This window comes from Bos mutus, chromosome 24 (genome assembly GCF_027580195.1).
Source record: "Bos mutus isolate GX-2022 chromosome 24, NWIPB_WYAK_1.1, whole genome shotgun sequence".
Lineage (NCBI taxonomy): Eukaryota > Metazoa > Chordata > Mammalia > Artiodactyla > Bovidae > Bos > Bos mutus.
Window position 1 is genome coordinate 31,495,205 of NC_091640.1, and position 21,049 is coordinate 31,516,253.

The window sequence follows — 21,049 nt, forward strand, 5'->3', positions numbered from 1 at the left end:
TTACACTTGAATTTGTGCTTGCAAGAATGTTTGGCTGTGTGGCGGAGCTTATTTTGCTATTGCCGTCTAACAAATAATGGGGTAACTGTGTGTTTTGACCAGTTTATAAGTAAAGGTCAATTTCGTGCCTATGGTAATTAGCTTAGCTTATTCTAGACTTTTGGCTAATTCTGGTAATTTCCTGTGAAAGAGTATATTTAGCAGAAAAGGAATTCATTCTCAAGCACGGTGGTTTTTCCCCTCTGCATTGGAGACTGTTTAATTTCAAAAGTGATTTATCTCTCTCTTGTAAGCAAAAAAAAAAAAAAAAGAAGGCTGTGAAAAAAATGTCAAAGTTAACTTTAAGGGTGGCAAATTATTTGAAAGGGGTTGGGAAAAGGGCTATGTATTGGAGGAGAGATGCTCTAGTCATCAGGAACTGACAGATTTTAGGGAGGACTCATTTTTCGATGCTTCTGAAATAAAATCTGCAATAAAGCCCTCCTTTTGCAGCTTCCAGGGAGAAGGTGTTTCTGTTTTTGGTAGCAAGATTAAAAGTGACTTGAAAAGAACCTATCTTTCAACCCCATACTTACAGTCTTGATTTCTTTTTTCAGACCCCAACTGTAAACTTGAAGACAAGACTGAAGATGGAGAAGCAATAGACTGTAAGAAGAGGCCGGAAGACGGGGAGGAGCTAGAGGACGAAGCTGTGCACAGCTGTGACAGCTGCCTCCAGGTGTTCGAGTCACTGAGCGATATCACAGAACACAAGATCAATCAATGTCAGCTGACAGGTAAACAGTACTTATCACTTCTTGTCTCCTCACCCTGTTCTATTTCTGATTTTTTTTTTTTCCGTTTGTTCCTTTCTCTTCTGTTGTCTTCCAGCTGTTTTATTCTTTCACTTGAGTACCTAGGTAAGTCTGGAAGTGCTTTAGAAAGTCTTCTAAGATAATGGTTTATGGCAAGTTCAGTGTCACAATCATCCTTAGATATTGAAGTGTACCTAGATATTGATAGCTAAGGGATATGTTTTTGTTTCCTTTTTAAGAAGCAACAGTGATGTAGTCTTTTAAACTATGTAGATGGAGAACCTAACATGGGGTGGCTAAGATAAAGTTTAAAAATACCTTCTGAATATGTTTTCCCAGAAGTTTAGCATGCATGAATTTCATTTAGTTTAAACGTCTCCTTAAGAAAACTTTTCCTCATCGGTCACTCTTTGCTGAGTTTAGTGCCTTTTTTGCCCTGTAAAGCCTTATGCTTAGTCATGAATATCACAGTGTTCAATGCATGTGTTAACTTTTCCATCGCCCTCATTAGACTGGAAGCTCACGGGTGGCAGGAACGCTGTCTTGCTCATCACTGTATTCTCTAAGCCTTGCACAGTGCCTGGCCCACAGAAGGCGCTCACTTAAGTCATGGCAACTATTCTCCTCTATGTTTCATGGTAAAAATCAGATTTAAAATGACAGGAAACAGGACGTGTTCAAGTTAATGGTTGGATAAAAGTAAAACTCGGTTACCAAAGTTATACTCTCTAAAAATATATCCTGCAGGAACATACTATACAAAGTTGGAGGGACATTTTATATATACATCCCTTTTTATAATCATGTCATTTTTCTCTTATTATTTGGAACTGACATTGCCCCGGTGTGTGTGTATTTGTAGATCTCTTTCTCTTATTTTCCTAGCACAAATCTTTCTTCAACTAACCATGTGTAGGAAATGTATTTATTAGACAAGTGGTTCTGCAACTGTTTTCCACAGAATGTTGATAATTTTGCAAGATTTTAATAGGTGTTCCATTTAAACTAGGTTTCCTGAGCAGATTATTATGGAAATATTGGATTAAATCCAATTAAATAGCCTTCTTTATTGAAGTGCACTGTTGCTTTTCAAAAAGGGATGGCAGTGAGCATGTTTATTAGACTCTTCTTTCTTTTAGAAAACCTATTATCATCTTTTTTGGAATGTAAGTTTGAGAATCTATGAAGCTTATAGAAACATTGGCTGTGTACATATTTTTTAGGGTTTTGATAACTTTTCTTTTGATATAATTCCAAACTTATAGAAAAATTGCAAAGATATTATATGTGACTCTCGTTTACCACTTATCTGATTCACACATTGTTTGTATTTTAGCCTCTTTGCTCTGTCATTGTCTCATTAATTTTTTTTTCTTAGTCATTTGAGAGAAGGTTGGAGACTTCACACCCTTCTAAATATATCCTGTGTACTTCCTAAGAATAAATACATTCTCTTACATGACTACAGCACACTTAATCAAAATGAGGGAAGTTCACATTTAACACAGAATACTGTTATCTAATCCACAACCAATATTTAAATTTCAACAGTTGTCCCAACAATGTCATTTCAAGGTTTTTGTTTGTTGTTTTGCTTTTTCTCCTCTGGGATTCAGGATCATGCATAACTTCTAATTGTCATGTCTCTCTTTTCTCCTTTCACCTGAAATGATCTCATTTTTTGAGAGTAACTCTCAGCATTTTATAAAATGCCTATTTATAATTGGGTTTGTTTGATGTTTCCTTATGGTTATATTCAGCTTCTATTCTTCCATGGGGCTTCCCTGGTTGCTCACACAGTAAAGAATCTGCCTGCAGTGCAGGAGACCCAGGTTCGATCCCTGGAGAAGGGAATGACTATTCATTCCAATATTCTTGCTTGGAAAATTCCTGGACAGAGGAGCCTGGTGAAATAAAGTCCATTGGGTTGCAGAATCAGACAGGAGTGAGCAACTAAGAGTTGGACATACTTCCATGGCAGGAATACCACCAAAGTGATGTTGGGCCCTTCTCAGTTTATCAGGTCAGGAAGTATCTGATGTTGATTTTTACCAGTGTTGATGGGGTTAACACTGAATACTTGTTTTAAGTGGCGGGTCAGTGAACTCCGGGAGTTGGTGATGGACAGGGAGGCCTGGCGTGCTGCTATTCATGGGGTCGCAAAGAGTCGGACATGACTGAGCAACTGATCTGATCTGATCTGCCAACTTTCTCCAGTGTTCAAAAGTTGTTTTCCCTTGGTAAATACAATAAGTAATTTGTGGGAAGATATTTTGGGGCTTCCCTGGTAGCTAAGTTGGTAAAGAATTAACCTGCAATGCAGGAGACCCTGGTTCAATTCCTGGGTCAGGAAGACCTCCTGCAGAAGAGATGGCTACCCACTCCAGTACTCTGGCCTGGAGAATTCCATGGACAGAGGAGCCTGGCAGGCTACAGTCCATGGGGTTGCAAAGAGTCAGACATGACTGAGCAACTTTCACTTTGACACCATGTAAATATTTTCATTCTCATGAAATACCCACTTTAGCTTTATAATTTTTATATTTATTAGTTGGCCTTAGACTACAATTTCTTATTCATTCATTGATTTTTGTGTTCATATCACTGTGGGCATTTGGATTTTTATTTTCTTTCATGGGTCATAATTCATTACTATCATTGCTTGCTCAAATTCACTGAAATTTGGTCAGTAGTAGTCCCTTCAAACTGGATCCTATGTCAGCTTAATATGTCTCTGTCTATTTGAGGATAGATTCAGTTTCTCCTTCAAACAGATGCTCCAGGCTCCTCATGTTCTGGTCCTAATCAATCTTCTGTCCAAGGAGCCCTGGTTCCTTCAAGAGGACCAAGGTATTTAGAAATCAAGATGTGGGCACTATGTGTACTCATTGATAAAGATCCATCATTGGTTATAAACCATCTCAGCAGATAGAATGAGGAAATATATATGTGTATTTAGTGTAATGGGCTTCCCAAGTGGTGCTAATGTTGAAGAACCCGCTTGCCAAAGCAGGAGACAACAAGAGATGAGGTTTCAATCCCTGGGTCGGGAAGATCCCCTGGAGGAAGGCATGACCACTCACTCCAATATTCTTCCTTGGAGAATCCCATGAATAAGAGGAGCCTGGTGGGCTACAGTCCATAGGGTTGCAAAGAGTCAGACAGGACTGAAGTGACTTAGCACTTAGTATAATACCTGTATAATATAGCTTATAAAATGTATGTATACACAAATATATACACATATTTGTATTTTTCTCTCTCTAACAAGAGCCAATATTTCTACTGATGCCCATCATTTCAATTTAGCACTTGTCGAACATCCCAATCTTTTTTCTCCCCGTGTTTGTTACTGCCTTCTCGAGTAGTGAGCCACCTAGCTTCCATTATCTTCAATATATATACTCAGTTGCTGAGTCTAGAACACACAGTAAGTAGTTTAAAAATTACATACTCATATCATCAGGATAAGCAGACCAACTGACTAGAGTTTAATAGTTGTTTATCATTATTAATGCTATAATTTATAATGTATGATTTATATAGAGTTAAATTTGTAAGTCCTCAGGGTACCATTTGATGAGTTTTGATAAAATACATATACCCATGTGACCCATATCCCTCTTAAGATCATCTCCTAGAAATTTCTCTTCTCTTGACTCTTTTCCAGTCAGTAATGCTCCAGCAAAAGTAGCTAGCTTTGAAGTTTTTACCTGCAGGTTTGTTTCGCCTCTTCCAGAACTTCTAATACGTACACAGCGTGAACTCTCATCGTGTGTCTGGTTTCTTTTGTTCAGCACACTATCTGCAAGATTCATTCTTGTATGTATAAGAAGTCGGTTCTTTTTTATTGCTGTGTAGTATTCCAGCCTGTGAATGTATCACCATTTGTTTTCCATCCTCCTATTACTAGATGTTTTGGTTATTTTAGTTTTTGGTTACCATAAATAAAGTTGTTGTGAACCTTCCTATACCGGTCTTTTTTGTGGACGTATGTTTTAGTTCCCTTGAGTTGAGTAGGAGTAGAATTGCTGGATCACAGGGTAGGGTATACTTAACTCTGTGGAAAACCTCTGAATCTCGATCACAAGTGGTTGCACCATTTCCCACTTTTCACCGGCATTGTCTGAGAGTTCAAGTTGTGCGTCCTTGATAACATTTGTTTTGCTTGCCTTTTCAAGTTAAGCATTCTATTGGGTGTGTATAGGTATTCTTTGTGGATTTATTTGCATTTTCTAACTCATGTACACTTAATTGACTTCATTTAGTGCATTTTCTCCTCAGAATGCATAATTTTTGGAAAATCCCATTAAGTGCACTGTTAATATGATTCTATTTTCAGTGGAATAGCTTTAAAGGGAAGCTCTACTTATGTGGAATCAACGCTAACTTTAGGGTGAAGACATGGGAATGCAACTGATATGGCCAATTTAAACTATGCCAGCAAGAAATCTTACCTTAGGTGAGAAAAGTGTCTCTCTCGTGTGAAAGATTAAATTTAAAATTCAATATTAAAAAAGAAAAGCCTTCAAATTCTATTTAGTGTTTACCTTTTATTGAGTTCCTACCATGGAATTATCTTTATGTCCAGCTCTATGAAATAGAGTAGAAGCAAAAAAAAATTATTCCTGAATAACTTTATATATTGTATGCAGTAATATATTTCTTTATATATTATACAACTTTAATATCAGTGCAGAAAATGCTGATTTTTTTCAGCACATGGTATGGTGAAGATAATACCTATGGGTTAAAAATTCTTATTCCTCAAAAACCTCAAACCCTAATAAAATATTTGGTTTGTTTTAATCTTAAGCTTTCTAAAATCTTAGAATCCTAGTCTATGCTCACATCATTTTATCCCACAACATTTTAAACAAAGGAAGGAAAACAGAGGCGTATGTGTGATTTAATGAAATATTTCAGAAGAGGTAAAGCTGATGGGCTTTGGTCCTGTTTATGATGTTCAGGGTGGTAGACCGATGAGGAAAAAGCAGAAAGGGAAGATCAGGGAGAGAACAGAAGGGTGAGGAACAAAATTAGGAATGATTTACATTTGTTTAAAGTGTTAGATTTCAAACTTGGGTTGACTAAGGGTACCCTTCAGTCTCTGCTCAACTGGAGTTTGAACTCTTAACACTTTCAGTTCAGTTCAGTTGGGGTCGCAAAGAGTTAGACACGACTGAGCAACTGAACCGAATTGAACTGAAAGTGTTAGAGTTCAAACTTGAGTTGAGTTGACTAAGGGTACCCTTCAGTAAAGAATCCGCCTGCCAATGCGGGAGACATAAAAGATGCGGGTTTGATCCCTGGGTTGGGAAGACTCCCTGGAGGAGGGCGTGGCTCTCTACTGCAGTATTCTCACCTGGAGAATTCCATGGACAGAGGAGCCTGGCAGGCTACAGTCCATGGGGTCACCAAGAGTCAGACACGACTGAAGGACATCAGCAAGCACGCATACACACACACCCTTCAGTCTAATCTGGAAGAGATTAAAGACACTGGTAGCATTTTAATTAAAAAAGTAATATGGTGCTTTTACCTTCTTCCTTGATTAAAACCTTTTACTCTAAAGTTAGAAGGTCCTACTCTTCCTAATTTAGTTTCCTGCTGCTTGAGTTAACTCTTGGTGCTTCTTTTTTCTAGAGGACAAAATGTTAGTCTAGTATTTGGGGTTTTTTTCCCCTTTAATTTTACTCTTTTCTTTTTCACTTTTTTTTCTTTTAATTTCATGTAGTCTCATTTGTATCTTTGTTCATTTTCCTTTGCTTCTTCTTATCCTTGTTTCAAGACTCTTCATTTCCTTATTGTCTTTAAAAATCCCCTCTTTTTTCTCTTTCTGGCTGTGTTATAGTCTCTTGCTGTTTTCTCAGCTTTCTTCCTTACTCCTTTTGGCTTCCCGTCTATTAATCTTGAAGTCTTTACTTACGTGTGTGGTCACATCCATCTAGATCAGAGCCTGAAAATTTTTTGGTGAATAGTTTGTATGAAGGAGAGGACAACTGGAAGTGTATAGGAGAATTAGCTATCGAGTAGTTTGGGAGAGAAAAGTCTTAAAACCTGCTGATTTGCACAGTAACAGAAAGCAGAGGTATTCTGTGGTCTGACACCTATGGGAGTTAGTCAGGGTAGTTTCACCCTGAACTGGAAGAAACCCTGCCATGAGATTCCCATCCTGAACTCAGTGCTTGTGGTAACTTGAGATCAGTTCTTTGGTGACTCTCCTCCCCAAGGGGGAGCCTGCCAAGGTGAAAACTGACTCACTCCAAACTGAAAGTTTTGAAATCCTGGTACAGTCTTGCCAAGTGAGCCTAGACTAGACCTGGCCTTGGGAGACGAAGGTCAAAGATGGACCAGGATGATCCATTTTAGACTCAGGTTTGAAAGTCAGCTCAGGCATCAGTTATGCCCCAGGTCAGTTCGTGAGTAGGCACCAGTGGCCTGGACTGAACTCACAGACAGTGGACCAGCAAGGGCGCAGAGATCTCGGGCATCACACACACAGTTCACGCGGTGCATCCCTGAGGGGGATTCTGGAAGGTGAGTGCTGTTCTGGACAAGCTTCTGGCCCAGGAAGCAGCAGAGCAGTCCCGTAGGATAATGAGGGACAGGATGGCCTTCTTTTTTGTCTCCCAAGGCAATTGCCCTCTAGTCTGCAATCCAAGATGAACAAATAAATCTTATCTCATCCCTGCTTGAAGGTATAGGGGGAAAGGTGGAAAAATTAAACCCTGCTCTTCAGCTGTAGCAGTAGTTGGAAAGCACCTGTCTCGCCCCAGCCATGCTCTGTTTTTCCTGGAGGCTGGGAAGGGAGGGGAATCAACACTAATGCTGTTGGGACTCTCTGATGCAGAAGACAGATTATCAAAATATATATTTAAAGAAGGAAAAGCATAGAGAACCTCTCATTTTCCTAATCCACAAACCCTATCATTTCTTGCCAATTCCCTCAGGGGGTAGGGAGGGCTGGAAGCCAAAGGGGTCTCATCACACTTCTCAACAAAGATTTAATAGCAGGGTGCTGGGGGGCGGGGGGAAGGCTGAGATTATGGAGACTTTATTATGCTGACAAAACTGAGTAAGAACCAGCATTGTAAATCGTCAGAACTAAGCTACACTTAACAGGATAAATGTGTAAAGTGCATTTGGTAATACTGTACGCTTGTTGTTCTGAGTCATTTTTCTCTTCTCTGCTAATTTGCAAACTTGAGTTGTCTGTGAAGTGTTCTTTCACATCATTAATGTGAATTGCCTGGGTGCAAATGCAGAAAAGCTAAACAGCACCATGTTAGTTCTTAACCCTCTGGCCCACCATACTACTGGTGAGAGGGGTAGGTAGAGGTTTGTGCGACTGCAAGGTGGTTGTATTTTCAGAGAACATATTTGTAGATTGCATTTATTAACCCTAGGCAGATCTGTGAGTCCTTTACCAATATTAGTATTGTACGGATTCACAGTTTTGAGGAAAAGTCACTGAACCAATGATCGGACACCACGTCAGTATAAAATAGCATGTTCACTTAATTTGATTTTAAGAGTTATGAGGCTTCTTGGAAGCTTCACATAGATTTTGTGAACTGAAGACTTTTTTTAGACATCTGGGTTGTTGTTTTTTTTAACTAAAGAATTTAAAGAAAAAGTGAAAGTGATTGAACATGTGTTATATAGTTGTGGGAATTTAAATACTGGTTGGTTTCACTTGACAATCAAGTACTCTTAACAGCAAGTTTGGTTTGCATTGGGAATAAGGAAAAGGAACATTTTATTGAATGAAGCATAGTTTTCGCAGAAGCATATTGAAACTGTTTTTAGAACTTCTTTGTTTTGCTGTTTTCCTTTTCAAATCCTTAGTTGAAATAAGTTACGTGAAATAAATGTGATATTTTAACACTTTAGCTTATATTAATTAGGCTTAAGGCATTATACCTTTGGTTTGCATATTTCTACATGATTTCTTTATTCATTATTCGTGCTTTGTTATTATTCATTATATATTAATTAATTATCTGTTTATATATTAATTAGGCTTATGCTATGCTATGCTATGCTATGCTAAGTCACTTCAGTCGTGTACGACTCTGTGTGACCCCATAGATGGCAGCCCACCAGGCTCCCCCATCCCTGGGATTCTCCAGGCAAGAACACTGGAGTGGGGTGCCATTTCCTTCTCCAGTGCATGAAAGTGAAAAGTGAAAGTGAAGTCGCTCAGTCGTGTCCAACTCTTAGCGACCCCATGGACTGCAGCCTACCAGGCTCCTCCGTCCATGGGATTTTCCAGGCAAGAGTACTGGAGTGGGGTGCCATTGCCTTCTCCAATTAGGCTTAAGGCATTATATATTTTATTTTCCTATTATCCTCTGTTTTGATCAATTTCTTGTTTCCTACCCAAAATATTTCCTTAGTGTTTTTTTTTTTTTTTTTTCCACCGGGAGGTCTCAGATTGAAAACTTGAGATCATGCACCATCACACCCGAGGCTGCCGCTTATCAAGCCCCTGTGTAGCTGGTTTTGTTGGATACTTCCTTAGTGTTTTTTAGCCTACTTCATTCTTCAGATCCTTCTAAGTCCGCCAAATGCAATTCGTGGCTTCTACAGATTGGGTTTCCATGGTGGCTCAGATGGTAAAGAATCTGCCTGCAATGCAGAAGACATGGGTTTGATTCCTGGGTTGGGAAAATCCCCTGGAGAAGGGAATGGCAACCCACTCCAGTATTCTTGCCTGGAGAATCCCATGGACAGAGGAGTCTGGCAGGCTACAGTCCATGGGGTGGCAAAGAGTCAGACATGACTCAGCAATTAACACTTTTCACATTCCCCAGCCCCTTCTCCACATGCTTCTTATTTTTCAGACCAGTAGTTTCCAATATTTTTGATTAAACATATATAGGATACATCTTCAAAATATGTATTTATCAGTATGTTACATAGATACATGTATGATACAACACTCAAAAAATAGAAATTGAAAAATGAGGTGAAGATGACATAGATTTTAAAAATAAATGTATGTTGTTTTGAAGTTCTGATATAGGTTCATTTATTTTGACAATTTATTTTAATGGTTGTGAGAGTTAATAGAGCTATCTCAGAAAACCACAAAGAGAAAACATATGTTATTACACTTCTCGCTGAGGTTCATAATTATCAATGGTGTCTATCAGCTCATATTTCAGATAGCTTTCCTGATCATCTCAATTTTGTTTTGCCAACTCACATCTGATTAAATTGTTTGTATTAATATCTTCTCCCTCTTCATTCAGTGGCTGACAAAGAGCTTTTATTGGGAGTGGAAGGCTAGACTCGCCATTTTCTTGTTGATTACTTGTGCTCACCTGTTAACATCCCCCGGTTGCCTTGCAGAAGACTTTAAAAATCACTTGTCAAAATTTGAGGATTCTGTGTGAATTAGATGAGTGAACATTAAACAAGGTGATCAGCAAGCCTGTTTCCCTGGGCACAGGCCACTGCGCTATTTTGAGATGTGGGAACGGAGTGGAAGGGCAAGGGCACCCAGGATGACAGGAGTACTGTTTGTCTTACTCTCAGGATGTTGTTCCTGGGTGGCTATTTATGGCTGATGTCTCTTCTGATGGTTGCTAAATATTCAGGCTATCTTTTCTATCCTAGGATGTATACCCTGTATTTGAGAGACCACTGTTCTTGACTGTCATTGACCTCATCATAAGAAAAACAACACACCAAGTCTCTGCTCCTCTCAGTTTCAGAGAAAGTGGTGTGGCTCAGTATGTCAGTTTCTTGGTCTAGCAGGACCATGACCTAAGTTCCTCTACGCATTTATCAGAGATAAAGCAATTGTCCACAATTGGTTCCAACCTCGAATTTTGGTTGACTGATCTCCTTTTTCTGGTTTTGGAGGAGTCGGTTGCTGTAAAAGGTTTGTTATTTCCATATTGCTTGGGCTGCAGCAAAACTTTGATATTAGTACGTCATCTATTGTCCTTTTCTTGATATATTTGTGAAATTCTCTACCAAAACATGGATGTAAAATAATCATTTTCAGATCCATTATTGTCTTGGTGCTTTTGAATACTTTGGGGCATTGTAATTGAGGTTTATGAAAGGCCTTTATGGATGAGGTATATTTTTCCACTGTGAATGATGAGTTATTATATATATTAAAGTTAAATAGCTGGAATGTTGAATGGGTAGTGTAAGAAATATTTCTCCATATTTTTGATGTGCATTTTAAAATTAGGTGCTTTTATTGTCAGCCTGTTTTAATAATTTGTGAATCACCAGAAAGCTACTGATTATCAACAGAAAGTTCCTAAAGGATGAAATCTCCTAGAAATAGAAAATAAATGGGTGAATTCACTGTATTTTTTTCAAGTAAGACCTAAGTGGAGAGTATTCTGTATTAGCTGTAACTGTATTTGCAAATTACCTGCTCCTTGATTAATCTGAGGTTTTTGAAATTAGCATTTTGAAATGAGTAGAACTCAAGAAGTGAATTAGCATTATTTGTCTGTGTATTAAAAATGTTACCTTTGGATGTCTTGTGGAACCACAGCTGTTTTAGAGAAATGGTCTGGCCTTAGTTGTATAATTGATAATGAACATTTTATCATCCAATTCTGTGGTTTCAGGATTTATTTGCCAAAAAATTGTAAATAAAATGTCAAGAACACAAGCCATGGGAGAATATCTTCAAGAATTTCCACCATGTCCTTGATGGTCATTGATGGTAATTAAAGCTGTCAGTTTGTCCCTGTGGAGAAGTGTAAAGATTATAAATGAAGGGCTGTCTTTGGGATGTGGAAACAGTGGGGCCTCTTTTGTGGGGAAGATGAATTAAAAGAGACCAACTATTTGCTCGGCCCCTGTGCAGCCATTCAGTCTGTCTTGTAAGCAGGGCCGTGTTTAGCTATTCAGATAGTCATGTGCACATAAGAGCTCTGCCACATGTAGCCTGTTCTCGAACGTGAAATTCAACATGATAAAACCTGGAGGTTGAATTTTTACAGTTTTGCATGACTGCAATTTTTTTTTTTGACATTACTATACTTAAGATGCTATCTACTTCCTTTATAAGATAGTGAATTGATAAGAAAAGTGGACTCTTTCCCGGTCCTTTCTCTTGTGTGACGTCTGTGTCTGGGTGTCTTGTCTTTGGGGAATGGCAGGGATGTCACAGAGATCTGTGACCTCTTAATAGGGCCTTGGGAGGGTAAGGCAGGAATCAGGGTGCACTGTGCCTCAGGGCTTAGTTCCTTTAAACTTCAAGGAATTGGATGGAACTCTTCACTCCTCCTTTCTTTCAGCTTTACCTTCAGGGGAAATTGATCGATTAGAGGTGATTATTTCACAAACTCTGAACCCTCTTCCCCTCTTTGTTCCAACTGGAGCTCCTCAAAGTTTAAAGGGATTATGTCTCCAGGGTGAATTGTAGAATGAATTTAAGTAGATTATTGGGTAGAACTCTTTGAACACACATTAAAAGTGCTAAAACATATATTGGGACAGAAGGAAATATGTGGAGCAAAAGGATAAGGTAACATTTGTTTCAAACTAATTATAATATAATTATATGGGATATTTTTGAGCAAATGATTAGCTGTTAGAAGGTAGAATCATAGTAGTGCCTCAAACCAAGAAAATAATGGAGTCAACAAATGGACAGTTGTGCAAACTCTGATGGTAAGACCCCGAGGACCAAAGACAACCATGAGTGACCGGGTTTATACATGTCCTCCATTAAGCAGAGCAAGCTTCTACTAACTGATGGCTTTTAGTGTTTTCGATTAACTAATAACTTCTAATAACTTCTTTGTTTACCAAAAAAAAAAATGATCTATGTCTAATTTGCTTTTTGAATGTGTAATATATTTACCTTATCAGCACTGTGGACCTTATTTGAGTTATGTTTAATACATCAATTTAATTTTTCCCCCTTTAACACAGTCTAGTTTCTAGACTCTTACCTACCCACAGAGCAGTATTAGCTCCCCCTGGTGACTAAATAAAAATGTAGACAAGGATGATTGCAGTGACGAGCTTCATTAACTTTAAATTGCATAATTAGTATTAGGATGTATACAGTTGGCAAGTACACGGAACTATTTTCCAAAAAGAAAAAAATTCCAGTTAGTCTTGAGACATGTCCATTTTCATGGAAGTTTATTTACATGATGAAGGCTGGTCAGTTTTATGAGGCTTTCCTGGAGTTCTGTCCATTTTAATGACACCACCACTTATGGTTTCTGATGTGGGAGATGTTAGAATACAGAGCAGATATTCAGATCTTCTATAAATTGGGAACTGAATAGAGACACAGACAATGAAAGTAAGAGCAGCTACCAATTTGCCTGTCTCTATCATTCTTACAAAATAACCTTTCTGTAGAAAAGCTTATCATTGTTAAAATTATTTAAAAGTTGTGTCTCTTGGATGGACCTAGAGACTGTCGTATAGAGTGAAGTCAGTCAGAAGGAGAAAAACAAATATCGTATATTAACACACATATATGGAATCTAGAACAACGGCAGAGATGATCTCCTTTGCAAAGCAGCTATAGAGACCCAGATGTAGAGAACAGATGTATGGATACCAAGGGGGGTGGGGAGGGTGGGGTGAACTGGGAGATTGGGATTGACATATACACACTGCTAATACTATACTTAAAATAGGTCACTAATGAGAGCCTACTATACAGCACAGGAAACTCTACCCAGTGCTCTGTGGTGACTTAAATGGGAAGGAGATCCAAAGAAGAGGGAATATATGTATGTGTCTGGCTGATTCATTTTGCTGTACAGCAGGAAGTAACACAACACTGTGAAGCAACTATTCTCCAATAAAAATTAGTTTAAAATTTTTTTTAGAAAACAAGTAAATTACAGCTGTCTCTATTTAAAAAAAAAAAGTTGTTTCCATGTTTTGGCTATTGTGAATAACTCTGGGATGAACATAGAAAGGCAGATATTTCTGCAAGATCCCAATTTCAGATCCTTTGGTTGTAAACTCACGTATAAGCTGAGTACCTTCCGGGGTTCTAATGAACAGCATTGTAGTTATAGATAATTATACTCGAATGTATACTTGACGGTTACGGATAGAGTAGATCTTAAGTGTTCTCATCACAACAAAGAAATGGTAATTATGTGAGGTGATAGAAGTGTTAACAAAACCCACCGTGGTAATCGTTTTGCAATATGTAAGTGTGTCAAGTCATCACAAACTTATACACTGTTATATATCAATTCTATCTCAGTAAAGCTGGAAAAAATAAAATTTGGGGGGCAAAAAGCACTGTTACACATTGAAATACTAAGGTGTAATTTTTTGTTGCCAACTCAAGAAAACATTTTTCCAGTTTAATTTATCAATTATTTAAAGTGTATATTTGTATTACTTGGATTGCTTTCCAACTTAATTCTTATAGTTTAATTTCTGAAAAATTCCTCCTCATTATACTTACCAGTTTGACAGACTTTTGAGAATGCTTTTGTGATCTCTTTGAAAAGAAACTTGTCAGGTCTGTCATATACTTACCACAGTCAACCCTCGTGTCCTCAGGTTCTACATCTTTAATTCAACCACCGTCTTCAGATTCAACCAGTCTATAGATTGAAAATATTCAGTAGAAAAAATTCCAGAAAGTTACAAAAAAGCAAAACTTGAATTTGCCTTGTACTCTGGCAACTATTTACATATAATTTAGATTATTTACATAGAATTTACAAGTTATTACATATTATAAATTTAGAGATGATTTAAACATGATAAGCTGAGGTTATGTGCAAATATTAGGGACTCAAGCATACATGGAGTTTGGTATCTTCTGGGGTGTTCTAGAATCATCCCCCAAGGATACCCAGGGATGATTGTATTTCTTACATGTAATTTTATTTTCTATGAAAAAGTATTTGCTTTACACCAGTATTTCATATTGATTTTCAGAAAGCAGTGTCTGTGACTGTTAAGTTCTGGTTTAATATTTTATGTTAAATATTATATATTATTATGCATTCAGAAGGGAAGACTTAAAATTTTCTCCGAGAGCTAATATTTGACTTGTTCTTTTGCTCCTCCTACTCTTCGTCTCCCTGTAATTTAGCGCTTCCCCCTCCTCCATCATATTTTGTTGTTTGTTTCTTTCTTTTTCTTTTCTTCCTTTTCCAAGGCCTTATTTTTAGGGTAGGAGCCACATCTCTCTATTACGAGAAAGGGTATAATCTTCTAAACTCGATCACTTCTTAGGAGAAACTTCTTTTGGAGTTATTGATATCATTTTGTCATTTGGACTGAAGTGATGGTCTGGTTATCAGGTAGCACAGCTGAACACAGCCCCTCTTCCTTACCTCGTTTTTTTCTCCCTCCTTCCATTATTTCTGTTACTTCCTTCCTCAAACAGATGGTCTGCTCTTTGCAGTTCATTTGTTGCGTGCCTTGCAAAAAAGCAAAGGACCACGCATTGCCTAAACTTGTACTGGTGTTCACTCAGAGGTGACCTCATGATGAAACAGTGATAACTTTCTTCTTGTGAATATCAGCTTAAAACTGACATGTGTTTATTAATACAGATGTTATTACATTGATTAGATACTGCAGTTGGGCTTAGTACAATGAAAAGTATGTGTCTCCTTTCCTTTTTACACTAAAATATCATGCAGCGATAGTGAAATGACTAGCACCTCAGTATAGTTTTTTTTTCCCTGCATACTACTGTGCATTTGGGACTTGCCAGGTGGCATTAATGATAAAGAACCTGCCTGCCAATGTAAGAGACATGAAGAGACATGGGTTTAATCCCTGAGTCCAGAAGATCACCTAGAGGAGGGCATGGCAACCCACTTCAGTATTCTTATCTGGAGAATTTCAAGGACAGAGGAACTTGGCAAGCTAAAGTCCATAGCTGTCGCAGAGTTGGACACCACTGAAGCAACTTAGCATGCAACATGCTATGCATTTATCAGCAGTTCAATTCAATAAACATTTATCAAGTTTCTACTATTTGTCAAATAACTACTGGACATGGAAGGCCTAAAATATTCTGGGAGAAAAAAAATGGTTGAGGGTGGGTCTCTGAGTGTAACCTGGACTCAGGTATGGCTTCCTGAAGTATGTGATGCCTTCAGTGGTGAGAGAGTTCTCTAGTGAAGACAGATGGGGAGGGGCGTTTCAGGCAGACAAAAAGGGAAAGAAAAATAGGAAAGAGAGACAAAACAGCATAGTATCTGCTGGGGCAAAGTCAAGGTAGAGCAAAGTACAAGATTGGGAAGTAGTGAGAGAATATGAATGTATTAGTCAACTAGATGGAGAAGGCAATGGCACCCCACTCCAGTACTCTTGCCTGGAAAATCCCATGGATGGAGGAGCCTGGTAGGCTGCAGTCCATGGGGTCGCTAAGAGTCAGACACGACTGAGCGACTTCAAGTTCACTTTTCACTTTCATGCATTGGAGAAGGAAATGGCAACCCACTCCAGTGTTCTTGCCTGGAGAATCCCAGGGATGGGGGAGCCTGGTGGGCTGCCGTCTATGGGGTCACACAGAGTCAGACACGACTGAAGCGACTTAGCAGCAGCAGCAGTCAACTAGAGGATTCACTTCTAATTCCAACCATGTGGCTACTGACTAGAGACATGGGCCTAGTCACCACACCACAGGCCTCTCTGTAGGGTTGCTTCCTGCCTGGCAGCTAACTTTCCCCAGAATAAGTTAAGAGGAAGAAGGAGAGGTAAGAGGAAAAGGTATGGATAAGAGGAGGCAGGGGGACGGAAGCTGCAATGTCTCTTACGGCCTAATCTTGGAAGTGACATTTCTTCTGCTGTATTCTATTACTGATCACACAGACCACCCCGGGTATGATATGAGAAGGAATTACACAAAGGCATGAATGCCAGGAGGTGGGGTTCACTGGAGGCCATTTTGAAAGCTGGTTAGTGCAATGAACCAGAAAGGGAAGGTGGGTCTGGCCATGGCAGGGCCACACTAGGAAGTTAAACTTGATCCTTTGCCTTGTGCTTTTCCACGTGCTCTGAGGAACCTCACAGGAACACATCATCCAGGGAGGCATGGGGGTAAGGAGCAGAGTTATCAGCGCTCTTCCATTCCTTGAAACCAGACAGCCCAGGCTGGAATTGTTTTATACAATAGAGGTTTTATATAATGGAGACTCAAGTAACGTTTCATTTTTGTGTTGACTTTAGAAGCTTAAGAATATTTGATACTTACTGTTTTAGGCAGTAAATAGCCATCGAAGGTTTTATGTGGTGCAGGGAGGGTGGGAAATACATGCTCAGATTGGACTGCGTGTAGACCTATAGATTTAACAGGGAAAATAGGGGGTGGGGCGAGGGATGCCAATCAGTCAGCTCTTGTGATGTCCCTAGTAAGAGCTGCTGCTGCTGCTGCTGCTGCTGCTGAAGTCGCTTCAGTCATGTCTGACTCTGTGTGACCCCATAGACGGCAGCCCACCAGGCTCCCCCATTCCTGGGATTCTCCAGGCAAGAATACTGGAGTGGGTTGCCATTTCCTTCTCCACTGCATGAAAGTGAGAAGTGAAAGTGAAGTCTCTCAGTCATGTCTGACTCTTAGCGACCCCATGGACTGCAGCCTACCAGGCTCCTCCGTCCATGAGCAGATGAGGCCAAATCCAGTGCCATGGTCATGGGAGTAAAGTGGAGGACCAAATTCAATAACTATTTAGAGGGTAAAATCATTCAGATGTAGAGACAGATGCATTTTGCTGCATAAGAGCAAAGAAAAGATTAGAAGACGCCCCAGGTCTCTGGTGCATTGAGTGACCATCACCTGATACCAGGAATGAGAAGGAAACAGGATTGAAAGTTAGGAGAGTAAATTCACTTTTGCTCCTGTTAAATTTGAGATACTGTCCTGGCTCAAATTGTTTGGAACAGTAATGTTTTACATAGGCCAGAACCCAGAGGTAGACTTTAGGCCACTTATACTTTCTGTTTCCTTGAGACCTGGTTTAGTTTTACCTTTGTCAGTTATCTAAGTTTCTCTCCTAGCTTGCTCCCATTTTTGAAACACTGTTTCTTATCTGGAAATAGTGGTTCCAGTGGAACCCTTGGTTCCAATAATTGAGAACCCTCTTCCTCAGGTTGGTTACTTCATACATGTTGGCTGCCCGTGTAAGACCCCCTTGTAGCTGGGGGTGTTACAGCAGGTGGAAGTGACCCCTTGAAAGAGCAAAGGTGCTTCTCTGGTGGCTCAGACGGTAAAGGATCTGCCTGCAATGCAGGAGACCCAGGTTAGATCCCTGAGTCGGGAAGATCCCCTGGAGAAGGGAATGGCTACCCACTCCAATATTCTTGCCTGGGAAATCCCATAGACAGAGGAGCCTGGTGGGCTCGAAATGTCTGAAAACCTGAAGATTGGCTAGTGTTCTTTTCTCTCAAGATGAGGAATTTTGACATCTGAGGCTTTGTGGAATCCAGCAAATGGATGCTAAGAAGAATGCTCTGTTCTCACAGGATTAGAACAGTGAGTTTTCCTTTTTAGAAATATATACTAAGTGATAGTCACTCAGTCATGTCAAAGTCTTTGCAACTCCATGGACTATTGCCTATCAGACTTCTCTGCCCATGGAATTCTCCAGGCAAGAATACTGAAGTGGGTAGCCATTCCCTTCTCCACGGTATTTGACCCAGGAATTGAACCCACGTCTCCTGCATTGCAAGCAGATTCTTTACCATCTGAGATGCCAGGGAAAGTGAAAGTGAAGTCACTCAGTCGTGTCTGACTCTTTGCAATCCCATGGACTGTATCCTACCAGGTTCCACCATCCATGGGATTTTCCAGGCAAGAATACTGGAGTGGGTTGCCATTTCCTTCTCCAGGAGATCTTTCCGACCCAGGGATTGAACCCGGGTCTCCTGCATTGTAGGCAGATGCTTTACCGTCTGAGTCGCCAGGGAAGCTACAAGATGCCAGGGAAGCCCAGCATATATACACTAAGGTCCATCTCTATAGGAAATATTACTCCTTAGGAATTATTTGTTATGCCCACCAGCACCCACCTCATACCCCACCTCACAAAAGCAATTTCCAAATAGATTTAAGTTTACTCTTCTTTTTTTTTTGCTTGGAATCTGTGACCATCCTGTGAATCTTAACAGGTTGCTTTATGGCTGATTTTCAGAGTTATAGTTCCCATCACCTTCCTTAATATTATTTTCATTAACAAACGCCATTAACTTAAAAAAATCAATGTAATAATTTTGTAGTAATTAGTTCTTACCAAACTTTGAAAGGAAAAATGAATTAACAAAACTTCTGAAATCTTAAAATAGGTAAAAAGGGCTGTGTCGATATCAGTGTATAATGTACAGAGTGCTGGGCTCTGGAAGTTGGCTTCCCCATGTTAGCATTTCTCCGCAAACTGTGTGGTCTTAGGTAGATGACTTAAATGTTTAATCTAAAATGCCCTTATCTGTAAAGTAGGGGCAATCATAAAAAGGTAATAATATTGCCAGTCTTGTAGGATTGTGGTGACTAAATAAGACGACAGGTGTGTCATCTAGTAAGGTGCTTGGTACCCAGTGGATGCTTAAAGGGGGTAATGATTCCTTTAAAGATATGTCACATGATTCAGATTCCAGACTTGAATATCTTCCAAAAACCTGAGAGGTTTCAAAAGAGTTAGTGTGACTTAACACCTGCTAATGTCTTAAATTCTATCCTTTTTAAAATTCAAAAGAGACTTACGTATGATTGATGCTAGAGAGAATGAGGTGAGGGGTAAATAAGGATTAGTTTAATTAAACATGCTCATTACCATTTTAGTAAGACCTTAATGTTCAGATTTGTATGGAAGAGAGATCATCCCTGATGGCTCAGCAGAAGAATCTGCCTGTAATGCAGGAGATGTGGGTTCGATCCCTGAGTCTGGAAGGTCTCCTGGAGGAGAGCATGGCAACCCACTGCAGTATTCTTGCCTGGGTAAATCCTATGTATAGAGAAGCCTGGCAGGCTACAGTCCTTTGGATTGCAAAGAGTAGGACACAACTGAAGCTACTCAGCATGCTTGCACGCATTCTAACTTCATTATATATAAAATACTAAAAATTAAGACCCTGACATAAGTTTTTGGCCTGAACTCTGGTGTGTGTAAGTATAAGAAAGATAACTGTATTGATGCAATGGATGTCATGTTGTCTTCATAGCTTATTTAGTCAGTGTCACAGAATTTTCCCCCACGTTTTTTTAGAATGTTTTTAAAAAATTCTCCCTGGTTTTGTGGATTAGCTCAAAATTTATAAAATATTAATTTTAGTTTAGTTCAATTAAAAATATTCACACCTCCCTGTTACCAGGCATGCATAAGCATCATAAAATTGGTCTGGCAGTAGTAGAGGCTCTGATGATAAATGCTTTGGAAAATCATCTGGTCTAAGTGAATTCATTTAAATGTGGGAGATTTGTACTTCGGTTTTCTAGGGGAAAAGAGCCTAGAGAAAAGCATTTGTGCAACGAGTGACCATAAAAAGAGTTGGCTATTTTTGCAGGGCATCAGCTATTAAAGAGAGGGGTTGGGCTTCCCAGGTGACTCAGTGGTAAAGAACTTGGCTGCCAAGTAGGAGATGCCGGTTTGATCCCTGGGTCAGAAAGATCTTCTGGAGAAGGAAATGGCAACCCACTCCAGTATTCTTGCTGGGAAATCCCATGGACAGAGGAGCATAGCCTGGTGGGTACAGTCTATGGAGTCACAAAGAGTCAGATATGACTTCATGACTAAACAACACAACAAGCCATTAAAGCAATGTACTTAGTGTGGACACATTTGTATTAGTGAGTCTTTACCGTGTTCCCATCTTCTGCTGCGCATCGTGAGGGCACAAAGAAATGTGAATCTGTATTTGCAAAAGGTCTTACTGGGCACTTGGTGAACAAAACACACATGCCTAAAAATGTAATATTGTTGTGGCGCTGTGTTGTAAAATGGCTAATGTAAGTGCTAAGCTCTATGAATGTCCAAAAAAGGGAATGGAAAGTGTGTAGAGTAGCTGGCAGGGAGGCCTTGCTGAAAATGCTCAAGGCGCCCTCCACCTGAGAGACCATGGCGAGGTGGGGGGGGGGCACTAAGGCAAGATGGTGCATCCCAGGCAGAGAATTGCTGATGGAGAAAAAAGACTTTGAGTTAAATTTTTGATATATCATCCAGAAAATAATTTCACTGGACAGAGGAGCCTGATGGGCTACAGTCCAACGGGTAGCAAAGCCTCAGACACGACTAAGCAACTAAGCATGTGCGCGCGCACACACACAC

The 21,049-nt window shown here is 39.5% G+C and overlaps 1 protein-coding gene across 1 annotated transcript in view; it reads left to right on the forward strand.

Moving 5' to 3' along the window:
* Positions 1–21,049, forward strand: part of ZNF521 (zinc finger protein 521) — a 311,441-nt gene that overhangs the window by 30,925 nt on the left and 259,467 nt on the right. The window contains 1 exon segment of the mRNA XM_070361523.1: positions 597–776. Coding sequence (XP_070217624.1) covers positions 597–776 — 180 coding nt within the window.